The 25,895-nt window shown below is 43.2% G+C and overlaps 1 protein-coding gene across 8 annotated transcripts in view; it reads left to right on the top strand.

Annotated features, from left to right (window-relative positions):
• Window positions 1-25,895, top strand: part of LOC140420140 (mitogen-activated protein kinase kinase kinase kinase 3-like) — a 438,778-nt gene that overhangs the window by 257,709 nt on the left and 155,174 nt on the right. For all 8 annotated transcript variants that reach the window (XM_072504215.1, XM_072504206.1, XM_072504185.1 and 5 more), the window contains exons 10-13: window positions 416-478; window positions 562-643; window positions 731-841; window positions 22,736-22,814. In XM_072504215.1, coding sequence (XP_072360316.1) covers window positions 416-478; window positions 562-643; window positions 731-841; window positions 22,736-22,814 — 335 coding nt within the window. The remainder of the gene's footprint in view (window positions 1-415; window positions 479-561; window positions 644-730; window positions 842-22,735; window positions 22,815-25,895) is intronic.

Genomic DNA, 25,895 nt, shown 5'->3' with positions numbered 1-25,895 from the left:
AAATAGCAGTTAAGGAATTAAATGGACATGAATTTAAGAGGGTAATTGGGACAGGAAAGCAGAAGCAAAACATCGAAAAAAGAAGCGACCTGGGTGGTTGGGGTGAATGAACTTTTCAAAATTGTGCCTGAGATAAGAAACATAAGAAAAACTGTTCACAATTATATTATTCATGAATATTTGTTGATGCATTTACAGTAATGTATAGGGAATACACGCAGGTACAAAGATGGTGGGAAAATGATCCATCGGAAATGTTGAATCCGGGCATACCAGTAGTTCCTCATTTCACTGATCTTAATTTGGCCAAATCAGGTCCTGAGGCAGTCAGATTTCAAATATAAAGCCGAGTACAGACTTTAGATGTGATATTTCCATTCAAAGTTATCATTTAAGGTTGTCTGATTTTTTTTAGGGCTTTGTTTTTGATGACAAAGAGCAACTTCCAGCCTCCAAAGTTGAAGGACAAGATAAAATGGTAGGAAATATTTGGATATTTGTTTGTCTTTTTAGACCTATTCAGTTTTCAAATTGATTAATTACAGAATGTCTTCCTCTCAGGTCAACTAATTTTCATCAGTTTATAAAATTGGCACTTACGAAAAATCCCAAAAAAAGACCTACTGCTGAAAAGCTATTGCAGGCAAGTATAGTGAGTTTTGATATGTTACTACCAATGTGTATTAACATTTAAAAATTATCTCCCTTATCTTTTCAAATTCTTTTTCAGCACCCACTTGTGGCACAGTCTTTGAGTCGTACATTAGCCATAGAATTGCTTGATAAGTTGAACAACCCAGATCATTCCAGTTACCATGACTTTGATGATGATGATCCCGAGGTAAAATATATTTTATTGGTCATATTTCTATTATGCATTTTCCTAATCTGAATATCTTTAGTGACTTTGGGTCTAATTTACTATTACAACCCTTAAATTAGAAAGAATACAAGTAAATAGGAACCCCTCTGTTTGAATGAAATGTCCCTTTATGTTGCAATGCAAAAAGCTATTAAATCAGTATTAGAGTATTACAGCAGGGGAGTTTCCACTGCTGTTTTCTGTTATATTTTGGCTGAATTTATTTATATGGAGAAATTTGGCAAAAGAATGAACATGTTAATTATCTCAGCCGACATGTATAGTATCCTCCTTAACTAACCTACCATTTCTGTTATGGTGCAACTTGAAGTTTTGTTTTTAAAATTACTCTGTTGGGGGCCCTACACAAGCTCAACTTGACAAGGCTGGTGGAGCAGATGGAGGAGGAGTTTAAAAGGTGGGATATGTTGCCACTCTCTCTGGCGGGTAGGGTACAGTCGGTGAAGATGATGGTGCTCCCGAGGTTCCTTTTTATATTCCAGTGCCTCCCCATCCTGATCCCCAAGGCCTTTTTTAAGTGGGTCAGTAGGAGCATCATGGGATTCGTGTGGGCGAAAAAGACCCCGAGGATGAGAAGGGTGTTTCTGGAGCGGAGTAGGGACAGAGGAGGGCGAGCGTTACCTAATCTGTGTGGGTATTACTGGGCTGCCAATGTGGCGATGATACGCAAGTGGGTAATGGAGGGGGAGGGGGCAGCGTGGAAGAGGCTGGAGATGGCGTCCTGTGTGGGAACGAGTCTGGGAGCGCTGGTGACAGCACCGCTGCAGCTCCCGCCAACTAGGTACACCACAAGTCCGGTGGTGGCGGCAACTTTGAAACTTTTGGGGCAGTGGAGACGCCACAGGGGTGAGGTAGAGGCTTTGGTTTGGTCCCCGATCCGGGAGAACCATCAGTTCGTCCCGGGGAGAATGGATGGAGGGTTCCTGAGCTGGCACAGGGCAGGAATTAGAAGAATGGGGACCTGTTTTTAGATGGGACGTTTGCGAACCTTGGGGTGCTGGAGGAAACATTTGGGCTTCCCCCCTGGAAATGCCTTCAGGTACATGCAGGTAAGGGCGTTTGTAAGACGGCAGGTGAGGGAGTTCCCGCTGCTTCCAGCACTCAGGATCCAGGATAGGGTACTCTCGGAGGTGTGGGTTGGAGAGGGCAGGGTCTCGGCGATCTACCAGGAGATGCAGGAGGAGGAGGAGACCTCGGTGGAGGAGCTAAAGGGTAAATGGGAGGAGGAGCTTGGGGAGGAGAAAGTCGAGGGTGCGTGAGCGTACGCCCTGGTTAGGGTTAATTCTTCCCCCTCTTGCGCCAAGCTTAGCCTGATACAATTTAATCATAATCACAGAGCGCATATGACAGGGGCGAGGCTGAGCAGGTTCTTTGGAGTGCAAGACAGGTGTGGGAGGTGCTCAGGGAGCCCAGCAAATCACACCCACATGTTCTGGGCGTGCCCGGCGCTGGATGGGTTCTGGAGGGGTTTTACGAGGACGGTGTCTAAGGTGCGGGTTAAGCCGAGCTGGGGGTTAGCAGTATTTGGGTTATCGGACAAGCCGGGAGTGCAAGAGGCGAAAGAGGCTGGTATTCTGGCCTTTGCGTCCCTGGTAGCCCGGCAGAGGATTCTGCTACAGTGGAAGGAGGGGAGGCCCCCAAGCGTGGAAGCCTGGATCAGCGACACGGCAGGGTTCATTAAATTGGAGAGGGTAAGATTTGCCTTGAGAGGGTCTGTGCAAGGGTTCTTCAGGCGGTGGCAACCGTTCCTAGACTTTCTAGCGGAGCGTTAGAAGGTGGTCAGCAGCAGCAACCCAGGGGGGTGGGGGGGGTGTACTTTGTGTTTTCTACTGTGGTTATTGTTGCTTAATGCAATAATATTGCAAATATTGGGGGAATTTGTGATGTAGTTGTAAGATGTTTATTTATGTGTTCCTTGTTTTTCTTTTTTCTGTAAGGGGGGTTTGTTGAAAATATGTAAAAATTTGAATAAAGATATTTCTTAAAAAAAAAAAATTACTCTGTCTCTCTGCACAGACTCCTTTCACAAAAGCTGAGGTATGATGTAGACCTGTAACTATTGTTTATGTAAGAAGACCCTCGTTGGAAATGGCTCCACTTGGGACTATTTTCCATTTTTCTCATATTTCAACTATTTGATCATTTATGCAGCCATGGAATTCATAAACAAAATAGGTCATTAATGTCCATTTTTTAATAAAGGCTTGAGGTCCATAACATGCTGATATGAACCTGGAATTGAGTAATTTGAAATATTATAGTACCTGTTCAGATTTTCCAGAGGAGCCCAGTACTTTGTTCACCAGACACCTCTAATACCAGACAACTAGTACAGCAAACAAATTGGCTGAACTAATATTGGGCCAATATTGCCATAATAGTTTTCCATCTCTTGAATGAAGGATGACATTTGTGTAGTAACCATTTATACTTAATCAGGTATGAGTTGTGGTTAGTAAAATAATAAGAGGCTGATTTCATATTTCCCATCGCTGTCAAAAGCTTCTGTTGATCTGATCCAGGTATAACTGTAACTTGATTACATGAGACTGAGTTGACTTGTAGCAAATTTGAAACATAGTGAAATATTCTGTTTGAATTTTTTTTAGCTCTTTTTAATGTATGTTTTACCAACATTAAATTTACAGGGTTAATCCTTTAGCATGCAGGACATTGAAACTTGAAAGCCATTTCATCAAATTTTTGAGTTGAGATCAACTAAAATGTTGTATAAAATGTTTCTTTGTAGTCTTGTTCTTGTATAAACTTACATTTGCCACTTTGTCAGTCTCTTTAACCTTGCCTGTTTTGTGTGATCTAGATATTGAGATGCACCTTGATCAGATTTACATCCATTTTTGGCTTCATGTCAATTTGGGTCAGTTAATACTTGTCTTGAAAGGACTTGAGCATATAACATTGGCTGCAATATCAGTGCTACACTGAAGGAAGACATAAAAGGAGGCATAAAACTGAGCTCCCACATGCAAGTTCAAGTGGATTAAAAAGATCCCATGACACTTTCTAAACAAAAAGAATGGAGAGTTCTGTCTTCTTAATCCTAAGTGGAACCACTGCTTCAAAAATCTATAACCTTTCATACATTTATTGTTTTTGGGAGTTCACTGTGTGTCAATTTGCTACCATGTTCAGTGACAAACAATAGCTACACTTCAAAATGAATTCAACATGGTTTTGTCAAGGTAGGCACACATAATGCCAGCAGTTTTCCAAGATGGGTAGTTTTGGATAACTCAGGAATTCCTCCTGTGATGTGTGGCATTGCTTATTTCCTCCAGAGCAACAATGGCAGCAAGTAGAAGATTGAAGTATTTTTGAGGGGAAATGAAAGAATGGTCACTCTGAAATGTGAAGGGAAGGGAAGGAAGCATGCTAACATGAACTGGGGAGATTGGGTGCAATTGTTCCAGTGTGAATTTTGGGGGTGAAGGAGAGAAGAACGAGAAGACAATTGAGCTCAAGTGCAGGAGTTTAATAAGCAATAATCTAAAAACACAAATGTAGTGCAAATCACAATTCTATCATTCTTTGCAAAAAACAGAGTTTAAATCTCTGCAGTTCTGCGACAGTTTTCAAATGGCTCTGCTCAGAAATTTTATCTATGACTTGTATATTTCTTTACACAATTTAACATTTGAGGTGAAAGTTTAATTTCCCTGCAATGAATTTAGAATAACGTATGCACGAAGGAGTAGGACACTACGAAGAATGCTTCCATTGCCTGAATGTTGAGCTGCTCACCATTCTAGATTTAGCACTTGAACCAAATATGCAGTTTAGTTATTTGCAGAGTAGGACTCTTCTCTTATTATCAGCACCATTCGCTTTGTTAGGAGAAATTGGAGACTTTGGAGACTTTTCTTCTGAAAGCTTGAATCTTTAGCTCCAATTGAAAAAAATGCACTGCATTATTTTGTTTCTTAAAATTAAGTCAATGAGTCTTTTCTTGTCTGACATTTATTTTCTCCCCATTTCTCGGATCGCTCAACCAGTCTAGGATTAATATGTAGGATAATGTGCGTGTGATTTCTGCTCCAAGATATTCTTCAAAACTGGCTGTAAGGAATTATGTTTGGATTGGCCTTGAGTTGCTGTCTCCCTTTATCCAGTAAGTGATTGGAAGAGCTAAAGACATTGCATGTTGACCTATACTGATGCAATCAGTCTCAGCTAGAATAGCAGTTAAGTGGCTGTAGTTGGCAGGGCAGCATGGTGGTGCAATGGTTTGCACTGCTGCCTCACAGCACCGAGGACCCGAGTTTGATCCCGGCCCCAAGTCAATTGTCCTTGTGGAGTTTGCAAATTCTCTCAGTGTCTGCATGGGTCTCATCCCCAAAACCCAAAAAGATGTGTAGGGTAGGCAGATTGGCCACGTTAAATTGCCCCTTAATTGAAAAAAATAATTGGGACTCGAAATTTATTTTTTAAAAAGCTGCTGTAGTTGGCTTCAGTCTCCCTGAGTTATAGAAACAGAAGAAATTCAGGAAAGGATCCCAATTGCTCAAGGGAACAGAAGATTGTAGATTGAGATATGTCCAAATATCCTGCTGGCACTAATTATTCTAATTGTAATAATTATTAATAATTCTAATTACAATAAATACTGTTAGTTGTTGAGGTATATTTTGTTCCTAAGATAAAAAATATATAACCTGATGCTAAGGTTAATGAAATATATTAAAGGAAAATAAAGAAGGCAATAGTATGATCAAGTAATTAATTAAAACACGCTAAGGATAGCGGGACAGGTGATGTGTCAAGGCTGCAGCAAGTGGGGGCACCTGGATGCCAGTGTGATAGAATCATAGAATTTACAATGCAGAAGGAGGCCATTCGGCCCCTTGAGTCTGCACAGGCCCTTACAAAGAGCACCCTACTGAAGCCCACGTATCTCCCCTATCCCCATAACCCAGGAATCCCCACTTAACATGTTTTTTGGACACTAAGGGCAATTTAGCATGGCCAATCCACCGAACCCGCACATCTTTGGACTGTGGGAGGAAACCGGAGCACCCGGAGGAAACCCACGCAGACACGGGGAGAACGTGCAGACTCCGCACAGACAGTGACCAGCCGGGAATCGAACCTGGGATCCTGGAGCTGTGAAGCAACTGTGCTGACCACTATGCTACTGTGCTGCCCCTATGTCGGGCAAAGACATCTGCAGTAAGTGTTTGTGGCTCGAGGTGTCTTGGCTCCGTGTCATTGCGCTGGAGACTGAGCTGTAGACATTGCAACATATCAGGGAGGGGGAGAGTTAGCTGGATGCTTTGTACCGACAGGCAGTCGCACCATTGACTCTGTACCGATCCTCCGAAAGAGCACTCTACCCACGTCCACTGCCTCGCCCTATCCCCGTTACCCAGTAATCTGGACATTGTTGGACACTAAAGGGCAATTTAACATGGCCAAGCCACCTAATCTGCACATCTTTGGACTGTGGGAGAAAACCCACACAAGACACCAAGAATGTGCAAACTCCACACTGCCATGCAAGGCTGGAATCAAATTCAGGTCTCTGAAGCTGTGAAGCAGGAGTGCTAACCACTGTGCTGCCTATAGTGAAAGGGGAGTTGACATTGTTCTCTGCAGCAAAGAGCTAGAGTCCAGAAGGCTGTGTTGTCTGCCTCGTGCCAGGGTTCGGGACATTTGCTTAGGGCTAGAGAGGAACCTGCAGTGGGAAGGCAAATCTGTTCTCATGGTCCACATAAATACCAACAACCTAGGTAAAACGAGGGAAGAAGTTTTTGCATAGACAGTATGAGGAGCTAGGCACTGCGTTTAAAAAGTAGAACCTCAAAGTTAATATCTGAGTTATTATCAGAGCTTCGTGAAAATTGGAGAAATTAATGTTTGGCTCAAAGACTGGTGTGGGAAAAGTGGATTCCGGGATCTGTACCGTTGGGATGGTCTCCATCTGAATAATGCTGGGACTGGAGTTCTGGTGAGCCTCGTAACTAGGGAGGAAGTAGAGAGGGTTTCAAACTAGTGGAGGCAAGGCTTCAAACTTGGGAAGACATAATAAACCAAAGAGTAGAGACAAAGCAAGAGAGAAAAGTATGAATATGGGAAATGATAAACGGAACGTGACAGGAAAGGTAAAGAGTGTACAAATCTAAACGTAAAACAGAGGTCAAAGCTAAAGGTTACAAAAATAATTAAAGGACAAAACAAAAGACTGTGCGGAATTCAGTGGAAATATTTCGAAGTTCATTTGTCGCGGGTTTTTCAGAGATTTTACCGTCGGCTCTCCCGACGAGTTCCCCACCATTATCCAATGACACGTAGTCACTTTTTTGGACCCTGGGGAGTTTCTCACTGGTTTAAGCCCACGTTTCAAATTTTTTTCACCCTGGGGATCTGACCTCGAGATCGGGCTGTCATTTTGACAGGGTGCCCCGATCTCTAAGTGAGCTTATGGGGTCCCCCACACACCCCCACCGATGGGAAATTTCAGCCCCCCAACACACACAGGGACACCTCCCCCCCCCCCCCCCCCAGTGAGGCCACCCCACTATGGGGTTCCTGGGGGACCCCACCTTACAGCACCTTCCAGGACCCCCGTCGTCACCTCCCAGAGGCCACTACTTACTTGCCCTGCACACCCCCACCCTTCAGACCCCCTCTTCACCCTCATGGGCATTGCCCTCCGGCAATGCCACCCTGGCACGGGCACCCTTGCACTGGTACCCGAGCAATGGTCCTGCCATTCTGGCAGTGCCAAAGTAGCCGCATTTCAAGGGGAGGACCAGGGCGCTACCCTGCACTATACCTGGCCACCCAGGGGCCTCCGCTGGCCCAGGAGACCCCCCAGGTGCTGTTCCGCCTGGTCCACATTCTTGTGGACCAGTACTGATTGGCGCCTGGCTGCAACCTCCCTGGGGAGGTTGGTGGATTGAGGGAGGTCGGTAAATCCTGGGTAGGTAGGCCTTAAGCAGTTTTAAGACCTACTTCAGCTAGCACCGACTCGTCCTGCCCCTTTTGGGTGGAGTTCTGATTCCGACAGGTCTTCAGATTGGGCAGAATATAAAGAACAGCACAGAATGAATGGCAAAAGATGACTAAGGAGGGAAGGTTAGAGTGCAAGAGAAAGCTAGCTAGAAACAAAGACAGATAGTAAAAGTTTCTGTAGATACTTAAATTAGAAAAGAGTTAACAAAGTGAGCGTACGTCCTTTAGTAAAGTGAGTCTGGGCAATTAATAATGGATGGCAGGCGGAACAGTAGTTAGCACTGCTGCCTCAGCTCCAGGAACCTGGGTTCAATTCCGGCCTCGGGTGACTGTGTGGAGTTTTCACTTTCTCCGCGTATCTGCGTGGATTTCCTCTGGGTGCTACGGTTTCCTCCCACTGTCCAAAGATGTGCAGGTTAGGTTGATATGGCCATGGTAAATTGCCCCTTGGTGTCTGAAAGGTTAGGCGGGGCTACTGGGTTACAGGGATAGGGAGGAGGCATGGGCTTAAGTAGGGTTCTTTCCAAGGGGCAGTGAAAGACTAAATGGGGCAAATGGCCTCTTTCTGCACTGTAGGGATTCTATGAAAATAAAGAGATGGCAGATAGTATTTTGCATCAGTCTTCACGGTGGAGGATGCAACATCCTAGAAATGGCTGTAAATTAGGAATTGGAAGGGAGGGAGGAACTTAGGAAAAATCACCAGAGAAGTGATATTTAGCAAATTGTTGGAGCCGCAGGTTGGCAAGCCCCTGATCCTGGTGGATTTTATCTTGGGGTCTTAAAAGTAATGACTAGTGAGATAGTTGATGTGTTGGTTGTGATTTTCCAAAATTCCCTTGATTCCAGAAAAGTATCATTAGATTGGAAAATAGAAAATGTAACTTCTTAATTCAAAAAGTAAGGGAGTGAGAAAGCAAGAACTACGGACCACTCAACTTTCCTCTGTAATAGGGAAAATGTGGAAGCTGTTAGGTAGCAGGACACTTGGAAAGATTCAAGGTAATCAAGCAGAGTCAACATGGTTTTGTGAAAAGGAAATCATGTTGAACCAATTTATTACAGTTCTTTGAAGGAGCCACATGCTGATAAAGGAGAGTCAGTGGACGTGCTTATATAGATTTTCAGAAGGCACAAGATATGGTGCCACATCACAGGCAATTGTGGAAAACAAAAACTCCGTAGTGTCGGGGTTAACATTAGTATGCATAGAAGATAGCAAGCAGGAAACCGGGTAGTCATAAATGAGTCTTTTTGTGATTGACAGGATATAACAAGTCGGGCGGGATTCTCCCGCAATTGGCGGGATGGCCCAACGCCAAGAACGGCGCGAGTCGCTCCGGTGTCGGGCCAACCAGAGGTTGCGAAATCCGCTGCACTTCCGGGGGCTAGGCCAGCGCTGGAGGGGTTGGCGCCGTGCCAACTGGCGCCGAAGGGCCGCTGCGAGTTGGTGCATGCGCAGAACCGCCGGCGTGGTTCTGCGCATGCGCAGACCGGCCGCGTGTGTTCCTGCGGATGCGCAGGGGGGTTCTTTTCCGCGCCGGCCATGGCAGAGCCCTACAGAGGCCGGCGCGGAAGGAGAAGTGCCCGTACAGTACAGGCCCGCCCGCAGATCGGTGGGCCCCAATCGTGGGCCAGGCCCCCTGCCCCCCCCTCCTTGAGGACTCCACTGGGCGGCCTACCAGCTAGTCCTGCCGTGTGGGACTATGTCCATTTCACGGCGGTGGGACTGGCCAGGATCTGACGGCCGCTCCGCCCATCGGGGCCCGGAAAATTGCCTGGGGGGGGGGGGGGTGCTGCCAACGGCCACGTAGCGTAAACCTCGCCCGAAAACCGGCGCTGGAGAATATGGCAGCTGGCGGCGGGGGACATTCACACTGTTTCTCTCTCCCCCCCCCCCCCCCCCCCCCGGATTCTCTGGACCCGGTGGGGGGTCGGAGAATCACGCCCGTGATGTGCTGCTGGGACCTCATTTTTTTTTAACAATTCATCTAAATGAATTGGATGAAGGGGCAGAAGGTATGGTTGCTACATTTGCTGATGGTACTAAGATGGGTAGGAAAGTAAGTGTTGAAGAGGAGATTTGGAGGCTACAGTGGGATAAAGATAGGTTGAATGAGTGGGCAAAGATCTGGCAAATGGAGTATGGGGGCAAATGTGAAATTGTCCATTTTGACAGGAAGAAAAAGAGAAGCATATTATCTAAATGGTGAGAGATTGCAGAGCTCTAAGACTCGGGGTTATGGGTGTGCTGTTGCATGAATCGCAAAAGGCCAGTATGCGGTACAGCAGTAATTAGGAGAACAAATAGAATGTTATCAATATTATGAGAGGAATTGAATATAAAAGTAGGGAGGCTATGCTTCAGTTGTTCAGGATACTATTATTATTATTACTGGTGACACCACATCTGGAATACTGTGTACAGTATTGGTCGGCTTATTTAAGGAAGGGTGTAAGTGCATTGGAAGACGTTCAGAGAAGTTTTACTACGCTAATACCTGGAATGGGCAGGTTTTTTAATAAGGAAAGATTAGACAGGTTAGGCTTGCATCTGCTGGATTTTGGAAGAATACAACGTGACTTCATTGAAATATACAAGATCCTGAGGGGTATTGCCAGAGTGGATGTGGAAAGGATGTTTCCTCTTTTCGGAGAATCTAGAATTAGGGGGTCACTGTTTAAAAATGAGGGGTTGACCGTTTAAGACCGATGAGAAGAATTTTTTTTCCTGAGAATAGTGTGTCTCTGGAGCTCACTTTCTCAAAAGGCCTGGAGGCAGAGTCTTTGAATGTTTTCAAGGCAGAGGCAGATAGATTCTTGATATACAAAGGGGGGGGGGGGGATTTATTGGGGGTAGGCGGGAGGTTTCAGTCAGATCAGCCATGGTCTTATCGAATGGCAGAGCAGACTCGAAGGGCTGAGCGGCCTACTCCTGCTCCTAACTGATATTTGCTGTTTTACGCTCAATAGCCTTTAGGTGAGGTAGCAGGAGTTTGAATAAGGAGGGAATCAAAGTTCATCCTGACCTCTCCCAAAGTTTACATAACATGCCTTCTAGCAGCAGTTGCTGGATTGTTATCAAGGGCAGGTTATTTCTCTGACCATATATCTGTAGTCGAATCACCGGGATTAACCAGATAGGGACTGATTGGGATCAAATTGGTGGCATTGTAATTTGTAAGTGTTAGTATGGTTTGGCAGAATTATTTAGTGTTTTGCTGCTGGTGCTTAAAACATTTTCATGTGTGCAGTTTATCTCATGGTACTGGGTTGTGTTACCTGTCAGTTTGGATTACATATTCTTTAGGTCCTAAGTATTTTTGTATGAGAGAGATTCCAAGCACCGGGTCATGACACATTTAAACCTGCTGGTGTATTTGATTCATGGTGGCAAATGATAAGAAGGCATTGTTAAAAGAATGAAAGATGCTTACATTTTGTAATGCAGGTGACCTGCATATACAACCCTCCCCTGTATTTTGCTGAAATCTACCTACATTCTCCACCCTCCCCTTTGATTCTTTTGCCGGCGTCTACCTGCTGCATTACCCATTTCTCATCAAAATCAGGCGACAGAAGATTGCTTTTCACAAGAAAATGACCCATAAAGTGGCTGATAATTGTCAAAGAATCTTGGCCATTTTGAATGATCAAGATGAGTGACTTGCACCTTCATTCCGTGATGCTGTTTTTAAAGTTCAGAATAGCAAGGCTCATGTTCCATATTTTCTGCCCCAGTAAATATGCTGCAAGTATTATCTCCAAACATGGGAATTCCAGTTAATCTGGAATTCATGGTATGATTTCTTTGCAGCATGACCCTCTTCAACTAACATTTCAGAGCAGGCTTTCAAATGTCCGAAATAGTTGAGGAGGCATTTTTGTTAAAAAATGTAACTATTTTGTTTTGGCTGTACTTTTGTGCAGATAATTTGACCCATTGAGTTCCTCGTGTAGCGCTGATGATCCAGTAACATCAGCTAGCTCTTTACAATGAGGATAAAAATTTACTTTAAGGATTGCTTCTTTGAGCCATTTTAAACCAATCTTTTAATGGCAAGGCACGTTCTTATGAAATGCACAAGTTCTGCAATCTCTGATATAAAGGAAAATGTTAATTTACCACCAGCTCAGTTTGTTGTTCCTTTCAGGTGGTGGAAAAAGGGAAATCATGCAACCTGCAGAGGTTGAAAATATATTCATGTTCAATCAGAAAACCTTAGTCCCAGTTTTAACCTCAAATGCCTGCGGAGGGCTGGGCAGATTTGACTTGGATGCCTTGCTTGATTTTATGCTGCTTTGACTCCAGTGGAGTTGAAAATTAGGCATGGTGTAAATCAGGTGCCTGGCTCCGTCATTTTACATTTTAGCTTAAAAGTGTAAATTTCTAAAACAAAATTTTGCAATATATGTCTTTGTATCAGTAAAATATATCAAAATATTCTACATAGGCAATTTATTGATTGTTTATAAATCTATAAAGATGAAAGTTTTTTTTAAACAAAGTGCTGCGCTTGAGTCTGACAAATTTGTCTATTTAAATGCTGGTGCTCTTGGTTGTATGTATGGTTAATATTCTATTCTATATCATGAATCTGAAACCTATTCGTTCAATTATGAATTGAATTAAGATGGCATTTTCCACTCATTTGTTTTTGACATGTACTCCATTTTATCCATAGATGAATTCACGTCCTCTTTTATTATACTTTTCCTGTTTTTTCTGTTTCCCCCACCTCAGCTTAAATTTTTAGGGATCTTTTCTCCTGCTTCTCCTCTTGCACGCCGAGTCCCACGTTTTGCTGCTCGTCCTAAGGTACTTTGATATCCAGCAAAGCTTCCCATTAACCTCGGCTGTATATTTGCTTATGTGGATGATGCTGCAGCTGGCCTACTGATGCAGATATACAGCTGATTTAAAATAAAAGTCATCATTTTAATCAACTCATTCAATAGTTTTTCTATATTTTACAATAGATTTCTAAATATTACCACGCTTTTAACTAGCTCTCTGCAGCAAAATCCTTTATCTGCAAAAGCTTGGCACTGACAGCACTACTGCAAATGTAAACTTTATTTTCAAAAAAGTGAGAAAATACATGCACCATCACACATGTTGCAAATTTAAATAATTCTCATCAGTAAAATCATCATGTTAAAGCTTAAGCTCTCACTAGGACTGTGAAATAAGTTTCTACTAAATTTTGTAACCGTGATATTCCACTGCATTTGGATGAAATGTTATCAATACTGTAATTTTACAAAACCTGCTAAGCTTTTATGACTATGCATAGATTAGGATTTATGTGTAAATGCGATTGTTGCACTGGTATGTTTTTGTTGATTAGAATTATTCGCAGCAGGTGAATTATTCGCAACAGGTATGTGTTATCCAGATTTGACTTGAAGGATGAAAACCTGACATAGTGGGTCCCCCTTAAGATTAATACTTATTTTCATGTGTGGAGGGAAAAAAAAGTTTTGCTTCTAATGTGACGTACCCTAGTTAGACATATGTTATACTATGATTTTTTAAAAATAAGTTTGCTTAAAATAATTAAAGGTGTGCAGGAAAGAATTAGGAGCATGACAAGCTTCTTAAATAAAGCTCTTTTCTTTATCTTTCTGAAGGCTGTAAGTTATTCTAAGATAAAGTAATAGTCGTCTTTCATTGCTCAAAAATGAAAAGAGTGTGTTGGGGGCTCTAATTTTTGCATTTGCCATCTCAAAAAAATTGCCCATAATGTAATTGAACTTGACCATAATGACTTGAGGTTAGAATAAATGAATTACTGCATTGGAAATAGTGCCACTTGTAGTATTTGATTTTCATTTAACGTGTTTTTAAGTGAGACCCGCTGTGCAAATTTCTGGATAAAACAAAAATCAGAAATACTAAATATTTTACCATTTAAGATTATCAGTTCCAAATTGCCCATGCACTTTTGTTAATTCATCCCAATCAGATATCACACAGGTAGCTTTGTATTTAGGAAGATGACATTTTCATGGTTGAGATCAGCTGGAGTTGATATAGTAAGTAGGAGTGGAATTTTCTGGTCCTTCTACCTCTCTCCTTTCTTGTCCAATAGAACATTCCTGATAACTGCAGTGTTACAGCTGATGTTATAGCAATGTTGCAACTGTGACTTAATGAAATTAGAATATCTGAGCAAGCAGGCTTCAGTGAAGTGCAGCCTCAAGATTTAAACCTGCAAATCATAGTTGGCATACTACCAGACTGTGTATACTAAAACAACAATTCACAAAGCAACAAATTTCATTAATATGGACGTAAAACAAAACAAATTTTGTCAAAGCTCTTGTCAGCATTACTGCACCACACTCATCCACCTTGCATGGGAGCTTAAACTGGGAGCTCCAATTATGGTAACTTTCTAATTGACCTGTTGGCAGCAGATGGAGACTTCTGACATTCTGCTTTTATTTCTAAGGTTTCATTATCATAATTTTTTAATTATCTAAACTGGAGAAAACTTTTAAAAATCAGAACCTGTAGCTATTTTGACTAGTTGTAAATATTTGAAACTCCAAATGCCTTCTCTAATGTAAAATAATTATTAACTATTTATATTTATTCATATTTCAGTCAAATGGTTTACCCACTCGAGGTCACTTCTGATACCCAGAAGGAAAATGATTGTGTGATATAAATTGAAATTAGATGTGATTCTAATCTAAATTCGGGAAGCTGTTGCATTGTCTATGGTTCAGGGCTTCTATTTGTGATGAATTAACCCGTGGCTGTTCACACAATTTATTTGGAAGAAATTGAGTTTGCATAAAACCTCTAATCTTTAATGATTGAAGTAACGTGACACTCGTCTTAATATCAGCAAAGTATGCAAAATTATTATGAATTTAAAGCATTTTGACCAAAGTGCTTGAGAAATTAAAATTAGAAATTGGCTAAGTCCATTAATTCAGAGTTCTTTGAAAGCCAAATATTTTAAATTTTGATTTTTGTTTCAGCAGTGCCACATACATGACAGGAGATGAGTTCTCAAGTGTTAGATCATAAGACCATAAGACATAGGAGCGGAAGTAAGGCCATTCGGCCCATCGAGTCCACTCCGCCATTCAATCATGGCTGATTTCAACTCCATTTACCCGCTCTCTCTCCATAGCCCTTAATTCCTCGAGAAATCAAGAATTTATCAACTTCTGTCTTAAAGACACTCAACGTCCCGGCCTCCACCGCCCTCTGTGGCAATGAATTCCACAGACCCACCACTCTCTGGCTGAAGAAATTTCTCCTCATCTCTGTTCTAAAGTGACTCCCTTTTATTCTAAGGCTGTGCCCCTGGGTCCTAGTCTCCCCTGCTAATGGAAACAACTTCCCTACATCCACCCTATCTAAGCCATTCATTATCTTGCAAGTTTCTATTAGATCTCCCTTCAACCTCCTAAACTCCAATGAATATAATCCCAGGATCCTCAGACGTTCATCGTATGTTAGGCCTACCATTCCTGGGATCATCCGTGTGAATCTCCGCTGGACCCGCTCCAGTGCCAGTATGTCCTTCCTGAGGTGTGGGGCCCAAAATTGCTCACAGTATTCTAAATGGGGCCTAACTAATGCTTTATAAAGCTTCAGAAGTACATCCCTGCTTTTATATTCCAAGCCTCTTGAGATGAATGACAACATTGCATTTGCTTTCTTAATTACGGACTCAACCTGCAAGTTTACCTTTAGAGAATCCTGGACTAGGACTCCCAAGTCCCTTTGCACTTCAGCATTATGAATTTTGTCACCGTTTAGAAAATAGTCCATGCCTCTATTCTTTTTTCCAAAGTGCAAGACCTCTCACTTGCCCACGTTGAATTTCATCAGCCATTTCTTGGACCACTCTCCGAAACTGTCTAAATCTTTCTGCAGCCTCCCCACCTCCTCCATACTACCTGCCCCATCACCTATCTTTGTATCATCGGCAAACTTAGCCAGAATGCCCCCAGTCCCGTCATCTAGATCGTTAATATATAAAGAGAACAGCTGTGGCCCCAACACTGAACCCTGCGGGACACCACTCGTCACCGGTTGCCATTCCGAAAAAGAACCTTTTATCCCAACTCTCTGCCTTCTGCCTGACAGCCAATCGTCAATCCATGTTAGTACCTTGCCTCGAATACCATGGGCCCTTATTTTACTCAGCAGTCTCCTGTGAGGCACCTTATCAAAGGCCTTTTGGAAGTCAAGATAGATAACATCCATTGGCTCTCCTTGGTCTAACCTATTTGTTATCTCTTCAAAGAACTCTAACAGGTTTGTCAGGCACGACCTCCCCTTACTAAATCCATGCTGACTTGTCCTAATCTGACCCTGCACTTCCAAGAATTTAGAAATCTCATCCTTAACAATGGATTCTAGAATCTTGCCAACAACCGAGGTTAGGCTAATTGGCCTATAATTTTCCATCTTTTTCCTTGTTCCCTTCTTGAACAGGGGGGTTACAACTGCGATTTTCCAATCCTCTGGGACTTTCCCGGACTCCAGTTACTTTTGAAAGATCATAACTAACGCCTCCACTATTTCTTCAGCTATCTCCTTTAGAACTCTAGGGTGTAGTCCATCTGGGCCCGGAGATTTATCAATTTTTAGACCTCTTAGTTTCTCTAGCACTTTCTCCTTTGTGGTGGCTACCATATTCAACTCTGCCCCCTGACTGTCCGGAATTGGTGGGATATTACTCATGTCTTCTACTGTGAAGACTGACGCAAAGTACTTATTTAGTTCCTCGGCTATTTCCTTGTCTCCCATCACAAAATTACCAGCGTCATTTTGGAGCTGCCCAATGTCAACTTTTGCCTCCCGTTTGTTTTTAATGTATTTAAAGAAACTTTTACTATCATTCCTAATGTTACTGGCTAGCCTACCTTCATATTTGATCCTCTCTTTCCTTATTTCTCTCTTTGTTATCCTCTGTTTGTTTTTGTAGCCTTCCCAATCTTCTGACTTCCCACTACTCTTTGCCACATTATAGGCTTTCTCTTTTGCTTTGATGCATTCCCTAACTTCCTTTGTCAGCCATGGCTGCCTAATCCCCCCTCTGATAACCTTTCTTTTCTTTGGGATGAACCTCTGCACTGTGTCCTCAATTACTCCCAGAAACTTATGCCATTGCTGTTCTACTGTCTTTCCCACTAGGCTCTGCTCCCAGTCGATTTTCGTCAGTGCCTCCCTCATGCCCCTGTAGTTACCTTTATTTAACTGTAACACCTTTACATCTGATTCTACCTTCTTTCTTTCAAATTGGAGATTGAATTCTACCATATTATGATCACTGCCTCCTAAGTGCTCCCTTACTTTAAGATCTTTAATCAAGTCTGGCTCATTACATAACACTAAGTCCAGAATGGCCTGTTCCCTCGTGGGCTCCATCACAAGCTGTTCCAAAAAGCCCTCCTGTAAACATTCAATGAATTCCCTTTCCTTGGGTCCACTGGCAGCATTATTTACCCAGTCCACCTGCATATTGAAGTCCCCCATGATCACTGTGACCTTGCCTTTCTGACATGCACTTTCTATTTCGTGGTGCATTTTGTGCCCCCGGTCCTGACCACTGTTAGGAGGCCTGTACATAACTCCCATTATGGTTTTTTTGCCTTTGTGGTTCCTCAACTCTACCCACACAGACTCCACATCATCTTACCCTATGTCATTTAGTGCTATTGATTTAATTTCATTCTTAATTAACAAGGCAACCCCGCCCCCTCTGCCCACCTCTCTGTCTTTTCGATAGGTTGTGAATCCCTGGATGTTTAAATGCCAGTCCTGAACCCCCTGCAACCACGTCTCTGTGATGCCTACCACATCATACCTGCCAGTCACAATCTGGGCCACAAGCTCATCTACCTTGTTCCGTACACAGCGCGCATTTAAATATAGCACCTTTAATTCTCTATTGACCGTCCCTTTTTGTTTTCTTAGTGTGGTGGACCTTGGTTTACTGAGCCTTTCCATACACTGTGTCATATTTTGTGGGATGGGGACTATCGTAACCTCTCCTGAGTTTTGTCTTTTCGTGCTTTTTTGTATTCCTAAGCAGCTACGCTTCCCACTGATTACTTCACCTCTTGGTTCCCTGACTTTCCCTTCCCCCCCCAATCTTTAGTTTAAAGTCCTATTGACCACCCTATTTATTCTTTTCGCCAGAACACTGGTCCCAGCTCGGTTCAGGTGGAGACCATCCCAACGGTATAGGTCCACCCTGTCCCAAAACTGATGCCAGTGTCCCATGAAAAGGAACCCCTCTTTCCCACACCACTCTTTCAGCCACGTGTTAACGTCCCTTATTCTTGCCTCCCTATGCCAATTTGCACGTGGCTCGGGCAGTAATCCGGAGATTATGACCCTTGAGGACCTGTTTTTTAATTTGAATCCTAGCTCTTTATAATCTCTAAACAGGTCCTCTTTCCTAGACTTGCTTATGTTGTTGGTACCGACATGGACCACAACAACTGGATCCTCCCCCTCCCTCTCCAGTATCCTTTCAAGCCGGTCAGAGATGTCCCGCACCCTAGCACCGGGCAGGCAACATACCATGCGGGACTCTTTATCCTGCTCACAAAGGATACTATCTATCCCCCTGATAATAGAATCCCCTACAACTACAACTTGCCTATTTACTCCCTCCCCTTGAATGGCCTGCTGAACCATGTTGCCTTGGTCAGCTGACTCATCCTTCCTGCAGCCCTGTTCGCCATCCACACAGGGAGCAAGTGCCTCATACCTGTTGGACAGAGTCAAGGGCTGAGGATCCTGAGTTCCTGACTGCTGGTTCCCTTTACCTGCCTGACTTGCAGTCACACCCGTCTGTCCCTGGCCACTGGCAGGATTTAAACTACTTACTCTGACAGGTGTGACTGCCTCCTGAAACACAGTGTCCAGGTAAGTCTCCCCCTCCCGGATGCGCCTCAGTGTTTGAAGCTCAGACTCCAGCTCATTAACTCTGAGCCGGAGCTCTTCGAGCAGCCAACACTTACTGCAGATGTGGTCGCTGCAGCTCGCAATGGGATCTGCCAGCTCCCACATCAAGCAGCTCAAGCACATCACCTGACCAGCCATCACTAATTAATTAATTAGTTTAATTTAAGTTTGAGTTTAGCTGTGTTTTTTTTTAAATTTGGGGCAGATTTGCTATCAACCACTCAGATCACAGCTTCCCTCTGACGTCACTTTTGGGAAAAAAACTGGAAAACAGGAAGTTTCCGTTAGGTTTTAATACTCACAGAGACTGCTCCTCCTCCTCCGAACGGCTCCTGAAATTAGGCCCGACGAAAGAGAGAGAACAAAACAGTAGGGAAAAAGCACCTTCTCCCACTCTTCACCGAATTACCTCACTGCACCAAATTACCAACTTCTCACTCGGTCTGTATCTCTCACACTCAGGCTGTGTGTCCTTGACCTGCGCAATGTTCTACCAAAACGATTATTTACAGCTTGAAACAAATTACTGCCTTATACAGTGAACATTGCTATTTCTGGAGTAGTTTTCTCCTCCAAAATAATGCAGTCAGCTAGGGAGGAATTGTATGGATAACAAAGTAACTTGGTGACTGGTAGCAAGAGAGCTTTACATGCATTAGTTTGTAATTGGTGAATGTCAAAGAGGGCAAGTTCAAACATTTGTGAAATGAAGTAATTCATAATAGAATCCTTTGTAAAGGATGTTGAATTTGTAATGCTGAGAGCAGGTTTACACTATCGATAACATTTTCTTTTATATGCACCTTGCAGGTAATTCGAGCTGATGCTTATTTTTGTACCGTAACATTTGCATTGCTGAGCAAATATGTCCTTGGCGTCTTGGGGTGTCTGCTTTTTTCCCCCAAAATTTATTTCCGGTTGTATAACTTCTGTGCATAACAAAATAAAATTTTCTCTCAGTATATAGTTTGCATTTTTAAGCTTCACTCTCCTAATATGAATGCATTGCATTGATGTGGATCAAAGTGTGTCAGCAAATTCAGATTTAAACTGGCTAAAAATTGTGCAGTTTGTTCAGTAAGTTTAAAGTGCAAATATAAAACGATGGTGGATTTTTCAGTGTGACTTGTTTTTAAACGTGCTGGCAACATTTTCTGCCTGCATTTTGAGAGGCATGTTCTATGCCTCAGTGCTATCCCATTGTTTTACTTGCGTGAGCCTTTGAAAACCTGGTTAACCCAGATGGCTAAAAATTGTTTCCAATAAATGATTGCGGAGTGTGACAAGCACTATTGAGTGTATGTGCAATCATGTCATGGATCTATCTATTAATTATTATTTAAGTGAAATCTCTTTGTGTACATGGTGTTGTCTCTGGCACATTTTGATCCTGTTCAAATTCCAATTCAACACAAGGTTGCGAGCGCTAAAATATTGAAACAGGCTAATTTCCAGGTTTGAGTCCTTGCCTGTAAATAACTATTATATCTTTTTTTTTTCAAATATATTTTATTGAAATTTTTTTCCAAACAACTATTTTTCCCTCTTACAAAGCAAACGAAACAAAAACAAAACAGAAATTTTTAACAATACACAGGTAACAAAACCCCATTGTCTATTGACCTAAACTAAACTAACCCCCCCCCCCCCGCCCCCCGGGTTGCTGCTGCTGGTCATCTGTCTTCCCTCTAACGTTCCCCATGGTAGCCGAGAAATGGCTGCCACCGCCTGGTGAACCCTTGAGCCGATCCTCTCAGGGCAAACTTTATCTGCTCCAGTTTAATGAACCCCGCCATATCATTTACCCAGGCCTCCAGTCCGGGGGGTTTCGCCTCCTTCCACATGAGTAGGATCCTGCGCCGGGCTACTAGGGACGCAAAGGCCACGACATCGGCCTCTTTCGCCTCGTGCACTCCTGGCTCTTCCGCAACTCCAAATAGAGCTAACCCCCAGCCTGGTTTGACCCGGGCCTTCACCACCTGCGAAATCACTCCCGTCACTCCCTTCCAATACCCTTCCAGTGCCGGGCACGCCCAAAACATATGTGCGTGGTTTGCCGGGCTCCCACCACACCTCCCACATTTGTCCTCCACTCCAAAGAACCTGCTCAATCTTGCCCCCGTTATGTGTGCTCTATGTAGCACCTTAAATTGAATCAGGCTAAGCCTGGCGCATGAGGAAGAGGAATTTACCCTGCTTAGGGCATCAGCCCACATACCCTCCTCTATCTCCTCCCCTAATTCTTCTTCCCACTTTCCTTTTAGTTCGCCCACCGACTCCTCCCCCTCTTCCCTCATCTGTCTATAAATCTCTGACACATTGCCCTCTCCGACCCACACCCCTGAAAGCACCCTGTCCTGTATCCCCTGTGTCGGGAGCAATGGAAATTCCCTCACTTGTTGTCTAGTAAACGCCCTCACCTGCATATATCGCAAGAAATTTCCCCGGGGCAACTTATACTTTTCCTCCAATGCTCCCAAGCTCGCAAAAGTCCCATCTATAAAATCTCCCACCTTCCTAATTCCCAACTGGTACCAGCTCTGAAATCCTCCATCCATTCTTCCTGGGGCGAACCTATGGTTGTTCCTGATAGGGGACCCCACCAGGGCTCCCCGCACCCCTCTCTGTTGCCTCCACTGTCCCCAGATATTCAGTGTTGCCGCCACCACCGGGTTCTAAATAACTATTATATCTTGACAGTTGGATTGTAATCAGAGAGGTGAGACAACAGCACTTTGTAAATGCTGTCTTGCTGTTAGCATGAGTGCGTTTTTCCATTTCTCCTTTTCATGCCAATTTTATGCCCTGCTACTTGTTCCAAGGATGATCACTCATTCGTGACCTGTGGTTCTATTACACTAGTCATCCTCTAACACCTCACAGCCAAGCCCAATCCCGTTGTTCCTCATTGTTGTATCTCATTTGTACTTCTTCAACAGATCCTCCAGCGTTTGTCACTGGGTGACAATCAGAGGTGGTGGTGAGGATTTGAGGGGAGATTCCTGATCATTTTCTCCCTTCCTATCCATGGGATGTTGAAACCAATTGCAGGATCTTCCAGTACTATGGCCAGGATCTGATAACCCTGCAGGAACCCTGCACACATTAGATATAGAACATGAACTTAGCTGGTTCTCCCTGCCGTAACCAATTGAGAACGATGGGAGAATCTGGGTCTTGGTGCCTTTAATTTTTTTCTTTTTATATCTGGTGTTTCTCAAATTAGGAAAGAGTTCCCAGAAACTTTTGACTAATTGTTTGCATCTTTATGCTGACTTTTTATGAAGTTTGAGTTTGGATTTTACTGCAACTTGCTAAAATCATGTTGAAAATTGAATTTGTCAGTTTTTTTTCAGTTCTTCTGATTGTCAATAGAGTTTTGGGGTATTGTGGTTGGTTCCATATTTCAACAATTCCAGGATGTCACAAAATTAAATAGTGACATCCAGTGATCAATTGCTTCCTAATTCTCAAAAGAAAGGTTTATTTTTCTGATTAAAGGCACAAATGTTAATGATAAAAAGGTGAATGAATGGTTCTGGGGATTTGATAGTTTCCCCCACCTTTTCCTTTAAGGTGTACCTCAAGTGGTTAGTTTATATCATAATGGAAAAGTTTAAAGAAAATGGTAAATAAGCTGTATATCAACTGCTCTGTAGATGTGCAACAAGTTTAATGGTAGATGTACAATATATTGTAAACAGCATGACCGAGTGTTTAGAATGTACATTCCTTGCATGCCTGTTTTCTGCAATAACATAACTGCATGTTTTTCATGAAAACAAACTTCGATAAAAAGATTTACTGTGATAACAAGACTTTAATCATGTTTTGAGACTAACCTTCTGTAATTAACATCAAAAAATTTACTTTAATGGAGCCAGTTTGTAATAATATAATAACTTTAATGTTTTTCTTTTTCTTTTCAGCCTCCAATATCTGTTCCCCATCGAATTCAGTCCACTAGTAGAAATGTGAGAGAAGAAAGAACACGCTCAGAGATAAACTGTAAGTTCCAAATTCCCCATCAGAGCCTTGTAATTATCAATGGGAATGGTACAAAACCTGACACTTGTAGGAAAAAGGTTGCAGATTGGCTGTCTAGATTTTAAAAAAATTAATTTCAAAATTCAGAGATCCTCTCCTCTTTCTGCCTGTCCCCCTTTCTCAAACCACTCAGGATTATCAAAAGTTGTTCCTCTGCATCTCTTGCTCAAAACCGTAAACCTGTGCCTCTTAATACTACTTTCAACTAATGGGAGCAGCTTTTCTTTGTCCACCTTATCTCATCCCTATCGAGATCTTGTACACCTCTGTCAACCCCCCCCCAACCTCTCTACTTGGCTGACCACACAAAAGCTAAAGAAGGTGGAACCTAATTTATAGAAATAGCAATGAGACAACACTTGCATCTTTTAAAAGATCAGCTTCCCCTTCCAAGCAACATATCCTCTGAATTTGTGCCGTACTTGAAACAAAAAAGAATTTAACGGAACGAGGGCAGTGTTTTGTGATATACAGCAGATTCCTCCTAGAAAACAAAGTGCTGGCTGCATGCAAATTTCTGTCCCCTTCCCACAAACAAAATCATAAATCTGGGGTGGGATTTTCCGTAGGCCGACGCTGAAATCGAGGCGTGCGATCGGGGGGAGAATAGCTCTCGATGTCAAAATCGCAGCAGGCGTCGGTTTGACGCCGAATCGCAGTGCTCCGTTACCTTGAAAATGGCGTCAATGCGATTCACGCCACGTGTGCTCTAATCACCGTTTGCATATCATTCATGGACCCACCTGCGATTCTCCGCCCTGATGGGTCGAGTTACCGCCAGCGCAGTCCATCGTGAACCTGGCGTGGTGGCTGCTGAGAGAGAGGGTGTATGGACAGTATCCAGCATTGCCATACTTTGCCGACAGTCGTGCCGCTGGCCGGGGGGGCTTCTGCCAGGGTAGGAGGGAGTAGTGGGGGGTGTCCAGGAGGTGGGCTGTGGGGTTGGGGTGGACAAGTACACAACACTATTCACACAGCCGGCAAGGCAACCATGCAGCTGCGCATGCCACTGACAGCCTGCTTTAAACCTGATGCCCTGGGCCGTATAGATGACCCCCAAGCTGCCCTCTGGCCCCAGCCGACCCATCAGCTGTATGGGCGTTCCAGCACAAACTGTCCCATCTTTTCGGCCTCGATTATTGTGTGTGTGGGGAGTGTATTGTTTATGTGCAGCTGCAGCTTGTCAGCCCTGCGAGTGTCCATCACGGACCTAATGAATCCCACAAAGTTTTTCATGGGATTCATTGGTGTTCCACGCGGCACCGGTGCTAGCCCCTCACCAGTAATGGAATCGGTGCAGGTGCGGCACCGATTTTCCTGTCTTAGAAGTCCACGGATTTTCCATTAGCGTCAACACTTCGTCGCCGAAACAAAGAATCCAGCTCCTGTTCTTTAGCCTGCATAGTGTTTAACTTTTGAGTAAACTCAACCAGTAATCACTGAACAGTCAATAATAACTTTGCATTTGCAGCAGAATATTAAGCATGCATTGCACAACCTAAATAGCAGATCATTCAACTTCCAGTAAACAATGCCAGACCAGCCCAAAAATGCATTATAATGCAAGGTGCTAAAGGTAAGCAAATGTCCTACTGGTTTAGGAAGATTCAAGCGATGACTGAACTGTGTGTACAAACTCAAGAACTCCCATCAGCAGAACTCTCTACTGCCACCTAATGCCATTAGCTGTTGCCTACCATATATACCCTGCTAACAAAGGGCAGCACGGTTCGAAGGTTCGATTCCCAGCTTGGGTCACTGTCTGTGCGGAGTCTGCACGTTCTCCCCGTGTGTGCGTGAGTTTCCTCCGGGTGCTCCAGTTTCCTCCCACAGTCCAAAGACATGCAGATTAGGGAGATTAGCCATGATAAATTGCCCTTAGTGAGCAAAAAGGTTCGAAGGGGTTATTGGGTTGCGAGGATAGGGTGGAAGTGAGGGCCTAAGTGGGTAGGTGCAGACTCGATGGGCCGAATGGCCTCCTTCTGCACTGTATGGTCTATGTAACATGCTGTCCAGTTACCCGATAATTTATTATGAGCAGTATCATGGTAGATCCTCTATATATTTTATTTGAGGGAAATTTTAATTTGTATCTACCTGGAAGGTTAAGCTCCCACATTGTGTGATGTAATGCAATAAAGAAGCAAATAATAATTTCGCTAATTCTGGGACTAATATATTTTAAGATCTTTAGTTGTAACAGAAGTATTGTCCTCATGACTAAGAAAACTTACTACTTTGAATGATTCCACTGCTTAGCCACAGAGTTTTGCAGCAGTTAAGTTGCTATAATAATGGTGAGGAATGTTATTCAAAAGCAGGTTTCTCAAACTTTTGTAGCAAGCAAAATATGGAAGATGCTGGAAATATGAAATAAAACAGAAATGTAATGTGCCTGTTGCCTGCCTTTCAGCAACTGCCCTTTTTCAGACTGTTCTACTGCATTTAATAACAAAAGTTATCATAGTTCTATGGTTCAATTCCCATTCCAAGATCTAAGCACACAAATCAAAGCTGACAACATTGCAATGCAGCACTAGTGCTGTACTGGTCAGGCAAGACTTTAAAATGAGCCCCATCTGTTTGTTCGGGTGGATGTAAAAGATCCCATGGCACAATTCCACTCAAAATTGGGCAACTATGAGGTGCTGTGTTTTTTGAGTTTTTTTGAGGACATAGCTAACAGAATAGATAAGGATGAACCAGTGAATGTGGTGTATTTAGATTTTCAGAAAGCTTTTGATAAATCTTCACAAGAGGATACTGCGCAAAATTAAAACACATGGAATTGGGAATAATGTATTGGCATGGATTTAGAATTGATTAGCAGACAGGAAACAGAGAGTAGGAATAAATGGGTCTTTTTCGAAGTGGCAGGGAGTGATTAGTGGGGTCCCAGGGTATCAGTGCTTTGACCCCAGCTGTTCACAATATACATCAATGATTTGGATGTGGGAGCCAAAAGTAATATCTCCAAGTTTGCTGATGACATGAAACTTGGTGGCAAGGTGAGTGGTGAGGCAGATGTTAAGATGCTTTAAG

Source organism: Scyliorhinus torazame, chromosome 1 (assembly GCF_047496885.1).
Source record: "Scyliorhinus torazame isolate Kashiwa2021f chromosome 1, sScyTor2.1, whole genome shotgun sequence".
In the NCBI taxonomy this organism is placed as follows: Eukaryota; Metazoa; Chordata; class Chondrichthyes; order Carcharhiniformes; family Scyliorhinidae; genus Scyliorhinus; species Scyliorhinus torazame.
Note: the sequence above shows the minus strand (reverse complement) of the source record. Positions and strands in the feature narration are given on the sequence as shown.